Below are 6136 nucleotides of genomic sequence, written 5' to 3'. Positions count from 1 at the left end.
TGAAAAATGATGATCAATGTTTTCCAAAGCCCAAGATAACGTCCTCAAATGTCTTGTTTTGTCCACAACTCAAAAAAAATCAGTGTACTGGGACAGAGGAGAGAAGAAACTATTCACATTTTAAGGAAGCTAGAATCAGAAGTTTTACTTTTTTTCTTAAAGAAATGACTCAAACCGATTATCAGAGTTGTTGCCAATTTATTTAACATTAACAGGCAATTCTGATATGATTGACAACATAAGCTTTCTTGTGTGTTTTTGTTTTTTTGCTGTTATTGAAGAAAATGCTGCTGCTGTAAGAACGAAATTTCCCCGTTGTGGGATGAATAAAGTATAATCTAATCTAATCTAATCTAATCTAATCTAACAAACCCACGCACCACTATAAATACAGTTATGTCCCATCAGCAAAGACAAAAACCCAAATGGAGAACTCTCCCGTGAAATAACCCAACCTGCAGTACAAGATGTACAAGTACATGCTACGGGAACGTTTGTTGCATGTGCCAGAACAATAAAATATACAGTAAATATGATAAAACAATAAAAAATTAAATGAGGTAACTTACTATAAGAATTTAAAATGAGAAGTGCAAGAAAATTACACAACATAAATACATAAAAAGGGAAAGTACGGTTCTGTTAAATGTCTTAAATGTCTTTAGTGTGCAACGCTGCCATAAACGTTGGATGCTCTCTCAACAATTGAAGTTAAATCAACTTTTCTTGTTTTTGTCCATCTGCTCAGATCATCAACAAGATAAAGAAGCACAACGATCCTGACGCAGGGAACATCGAAGATATTTGTGACAGAATATTTGAACTGGTGGACAAAAATAACGACAGTAAGTTATATATCACAACGTGCTCACGTTTGTCAACACAAAGCCTCCATCTGTTTTCTTGTGCTGTTAAAATTGTCCTTTCTGTGTTTCCTTCTCTTGTGAATTAGGGCGAATTTCTTTGGAGGAATTTATCGAAGGGGCAGAAAAGGACCCGTGGGTGATGGAACAGCTCCAACTGGACGTCGGGCCCTTTGATTGGTTCCGTGAACGTCGGGAGAAGAAAACTTGACTTCATGATGTCCAGCGTGTGCTTTTATGACAAATGATTGGACGCTAAGGGACAGTATCAATCATCTGTGTTCAGTCCGTCGGAGAAACGCTGATACAGGACCGGGTGTGTGATCATCCAAGGATATAATCTGCAACGGGCTTTTTTATCCAAGAGTCTGAGATTCAGGGTTATCTCAGAAAGCCTCTCCCGTCTCATGTTTTTTGATTTTTTTTTGCACTCACAAGTAGTACATTACAACTTTTGTTTAACCTCTCCAACCCGAGGTTTGCCTATCGGCCGAACCCCCCTTTCCAGCACCTTGGAGTAGACTTTACCAGTGAGGTTGAGAAGTCTGATACCCCTGTTATTGGCACCCACCCTCTGGTCCCCCTTTTTGAAGAGAGGAACCACCAGCCCGGTCTGCCACTCCTTGGGCACCGTCCCAGACCTCCACGCAATGTTGAAGAGGCGTGTCAACCGAGACAGCCCCCCCACACCTCGCTGCCCGATGCCAGGCGAGTGCAGACATGAGTCGCGCATGCGTCACTTTGTGACAAGTAGCATGCAAGATGCTAACGAGAGACTTGTGTAACGTCAACACAGTAAAGATGGACCTACTGAACCAAGTTGGTTCACTGCTAGCTTAGCTACAAGTTAGCATCAGACACAACAAAGGCTGTCAGTTGAATGGTGTTTTGAGCTAACGTTAGCAATCAAAAAAACGTCAATAGCTAAAACATTTTTGAAATGATTTCCATCTTCTGTCATTGTTTGAAATGAGAAAAGTTGATAATTTCATGGATTTCACAAATTTCAATATGACAGTTATGCCGTAAACCATCAATAATCTTAAAACCTGTTTCCCAGCCCTTGTGTCACTTGTCCCTTGTTAACCAATTCAGTTTGTATTTATTTAACCCTTTTTATTTACGTGTGTATTTATTTGTCCAATCTGAGTTTCTGTTGCACGATTAAAACAACCGTTGAACGTACACATGTTCCACCAAATCAAGTTCCTTCTCAAAGTTATTTGAGTCTGGCGCCTTTTCTGGGGTTCACCTCTCATTTTAATTTCAGGTATTCTGTCTTGCATCATCCCTCAGTAGAAGCTCCCCTACGTCTCATTTTTTCCATACATTGGTCAAATGGTTTCCAGTTTTTCTACATGACGATTTGCTCAGTAGGCTACTGTAGTAACATAACAACAACGCATCTAATGCTCATTTTCTACTACGTGATATTGGTTTTTAATTTGCTTTCAACAAATTGTAATGCGTAATATTGCGTTAAACATTCAGAATCCCACCTGCTACAAGACAGCAATAATAAAAGTCTGTTTTTGATTAAATGACTTGCAATTAAGCCCTTGTAATAAAGAAGCACTTCTACATTAGAGGATTAAAGCTTATTCACTTTCTTGATGACAGTAAGATAAGGAGATCAACACCACTCTCGTGTCATGCTAAATACACAGCCAGGAGACAGTAGGTTTAGCTTAGCTTAGCATAGAGACTGGAAGCAAGGCTACGTCCAAAGTTCATAATCAGAATCAGAATCAGAAATACTAATTCACCTATTTACGCTTTTTTAAGGTCACTGACTAACATGTTGGATCTTTATTCTACACAAAAACTAAAGTGTAAAAACGATATGTTGTGATTTTAAGGAAACTTGTGTGTTGGAGTATTTCTTGGCCAGGCACAGTAGCTTTTTGAAGTCTTCAGGCGCCAGGCGACTCGGATTTTAGAAACTTCAGACCATTTTTTTTATGCGGACTAGTTGCCCCTAAAGGCCCTCCAGCTGCCTCCAGGGATGAGTCCATCCTGGCGGCCACAAAGCTGCTAAAAATGACCTGAAAGACACCAACAGTGACATTTATATATTTGGGAAACCTCAGCAAAAGAACGGTTTTAAATCCAGAGGGGTCTGCAGAGCGTCTAAGAACAACAGCTACTTCAGTGTGACAAGAAGAGGGTCTGCAGGAGTGCAAGAAGCCAATCTGAGAGACCAGCAACCCCCAAGACCTGCGTGTGGTGCCAGAAGGACTGCCACACCCACCAGGCACTGTAAAAACAACGGACGTAGCACCGTGATGTCACCCGGTGGTTTGTGGGCCGACATTTTGAAGCCTTGAGTTTGCTTTTGGACCGTTGCCATCTTGTTAGGGTAAGGTTTACCGAGGTATTAAATCAAGTGACAAGTAGACTCATTTTCTCTCAGACTTCTATAGAAATTCAGTACAATTTTCAATTTTATTTATAGTATCAATTCATAACAAGAGTTGTCTCAAGACACTTTACAGATCCACACTCTATAATTTACAAGGACCCAACAGTTCTGGTAGTTTCCTCCAGAGCAAGCAACAGTGTGACCGTGGCGAGGAAAAACTTCCTTTTAGGAAGAAACTTGGGACAGACCCAGACCCAGACCCAGACCCAGACCCAGGCCCAGGCCCAGACCCAGACCCAGACCCAGACCCAGGCCCAGGCCCAGACCCAGGCTCTTGGTAGGCGGTGTCTGATGACCGGTTGGGGTTAGAATGAAGAGTGGCAATAACTGTCACAAAAAGTGAGTTCTGAGTTCTGTTTGGAGCCGGTGGAGTCACCGCCTGCTGGAAATGAGATAGAACGCAGCTTTAAGGAGCTTCAGCACATGGCTTCACTTTTCAGACCCGGAAGTTGCCGTTTGACGCCCATGTGGCAATTAACTGTCACAAGACGGGCTGTTCTAGCACCACAGTGAGTAACCAATATGTCTTTTCCACCAAGCCAGTTCTGGTGCTGGTTCGGAGTCAGGGCCAAATATTTAACCGGTTCTTTTTTTTTTCTCCACACAAATGAACCTGGCTCTGGGCCAAGAACACGGGTTCCAACTCAGCACCAACGTAGCGCTGGTCTAGAGATAAGAACCGGTTAGGTCAGGTGCTGGGGGGGTTATCATGACGTTCCAAAACAAAAACTTCTGGCCGCCATTTTGAGAGCTGTTAATGTTAGCTTTGGACATGGAGGATAGATAGATAGATAGATAGATGGATAGATAGATAGATAGATAGATAGATAGATAGATAGATAGATAGATAGAGTGATATATAGATAGATAGATAGATAGATAGATAGATAGATAGATAGAGTGATATATATATAGATATAGATAGATAGATAGATAGATAGATAGATAGATAGATAGATAGATAGATAGATAGATGGATAGAGTGATAGATAGATAGATAGATAGATAGATAGATAGATAGATAGATAGAGTGATATATAGATAGATAGATAGATAGATAGATAGATGGATAGAGTGATATATAGATAGATAGATAGATAGATAGATAGATGGATAGAGTGATATATAGATAGATAGATAGATAGATAGATAGATAGATAGATAGATAGATAGATAGATAGATAGATAGAATGGATAGATAGATAGATAGATAGATAGATAGATAGAATGGATAGATAGATAGATAGATAGATAGATAGATAGATAGAATGGATAGATAGATAGATAGATAGATAGATGTTTATTGATCCCGAGAAAAATGGGAAATTTCGGTGTTACAGCAGCAAAATCAGTCACAAAGCACAGAATATAAATATAAATGAAATACTAGGAAAAATATACATACATACAATATACATGAAATAATAATATGAATAAAGTAAAAAAGAACAAATATTTGAATATTTGAATGTATACAGGATGGGGAAACAAAAATGTGCAACTGCTTAAATAATATGTTAAAATGTTAAAATGTAAATAAACCAATTGTACAGGTTGCATTAGTGCAGTACTGTGGTGTCCAAAAGTCTCAAAAGACGGGAAACCAGAACCACCGTGGTTCTGGGGGGGAAACCAACGGTCTGCTGGCTCTCAGGCTGGGGAAGATCCAGCTGGTTCTCAGAGAACTGGAGTAGAACCAGCACCAGAACCAGAACCAGCACCTGGTTAGCCTCGGTGGAAAAGACATCCGAGACTGCTCAAGGGCGGACCGAGGCAAGCGTGGAGAGATTAAACAGAGACTGCAACTTCGGACGACGAATCGATTGGCCTGCGTGCCTTCGTGCTTGCGTTGATTTTCTGCGGGATGTCGGGAGCTCTGATGTCCCTTCATTGAGATTTGACTAGATCCTGGAGTCCTGGTGCTGTTCAACCATGTGACTCTTATTCTGTGTGCCCATCTGGAATGGGAACTGTTGACTTTCTGAAAATAACATCTCAGAGTCCTGGTCTAGACCTGCTCTTTATGGAAAGACCTGGGGGATAAATAACATCCCAGAGTCCTGGTCTAGACCTGCTCTTTATGGAAAGACCTGGGAGATAAATAACATCCCAGAGTCCTGGTCTAGACCTGCTCTTTATGGAAAGACCTGGGAGATAAATAACATCTCAGAGTCCTGGTCTAGACCTGCTCTTTATGGAAAGACCTGGGAGATAAATAACATCCCAGAGTCTGGTCTAGACCTGCTCTTTATGGAAAGACCTGGGAGATAAATAACATCCCAGAGTCCTGGTCTAGACCTGCTCTTTATGGAAAGACCTGGGGGATAAATAACATCTCAGAGTCCTGGTCTAGACCTGCTCTTTATGGAAAGACCTGGGAGATAAATAACATCCCAGAGTCCGGTCTAGACCTGCTCTTTATGGAAAGACCTGGGAGATAAATAACATCCCAGAGTCCTGGTCTAGACCTGCTCTTTATGGAAAGACCTGGGAGATAAATAACATCCCAGAGTCCTGGTCTAGACCTGCTCTTTATGGAAAGACCTGGGAGATAAATAACATCCCAGAGTCCTGGTCTAGACCTGCTCTTTATGGAAAGACCTGGGAGATAAATAACATCCCAGAGTCCTGGTCTAGACCTGCTCTTTATGGAAAGACCTGGGAGATAAATAACATCCCAGAGTCTGGTCTAGACCTGCTCTTTATGGAAAGACCTGGGAGATAAATAACATCCCAGAGTCCTGGTCTAGACCTGCTCTTTATGAAAGACCTGGGAGATAAATAACATCCCAGAGTCCTGGTCTAGACCTGCTCTTTATGGAAAGACCTGGGAGATAAATAACATCCCAGT

General features: G+C 41.3%; 1 protein-coding gene across 2 annotated transcripts in view; it reads left to right on the top strand.

Moving 5' to 3' along the window:
• LOC116678144 (guanylyl cyclase-activating protein 2) overlaps positions 1-1981 on the top strand; it is a 5540-nt gene extending 3559 nt beyond the window's left edge. The window contains exons 3-4 of one of the 2 annotated variants that reach the window (XM_032508197.1): positions 749-845; positions 953-1981. In XM_032508197.1, the coding sequence (XP_032364088.1) occupies positions 749-845; positions 953-1074 (219 nt within the window). In that variant the 3' untranslated portion in view covers positions 1075-1981. Of the gene's footprint in view, positions 1-748; positions 851-952 lie in introns of both variants that reach the window. The other variant, XM_032508196.1, reaches the window with a different exon arrangement.
• Positions 1982-6136: the final 4155 nt, after the last annotated feature.

The sequence above is a fragment of the Etheostoma spectabile genome, unplaced genomic scaffold (genome assembly GCF_008692095.1).
Source record: "Etheostoma spectabile isolate EspeVRDwgs_2016 unplaced genomic scaffold, UIUC_Espe_1.0 scaffold00006502, whole genome shotgun sequence".
Classification (NCBI taxonomy): Eukaryota; Metazoa; Chordata; class Actinopteri; order Perciformes; family Percidae; genus Etheostoma; species Etheostoma spectabile.
This window is presented reverse-complemented; position numbering and strand designations above follow the sequence as displayed.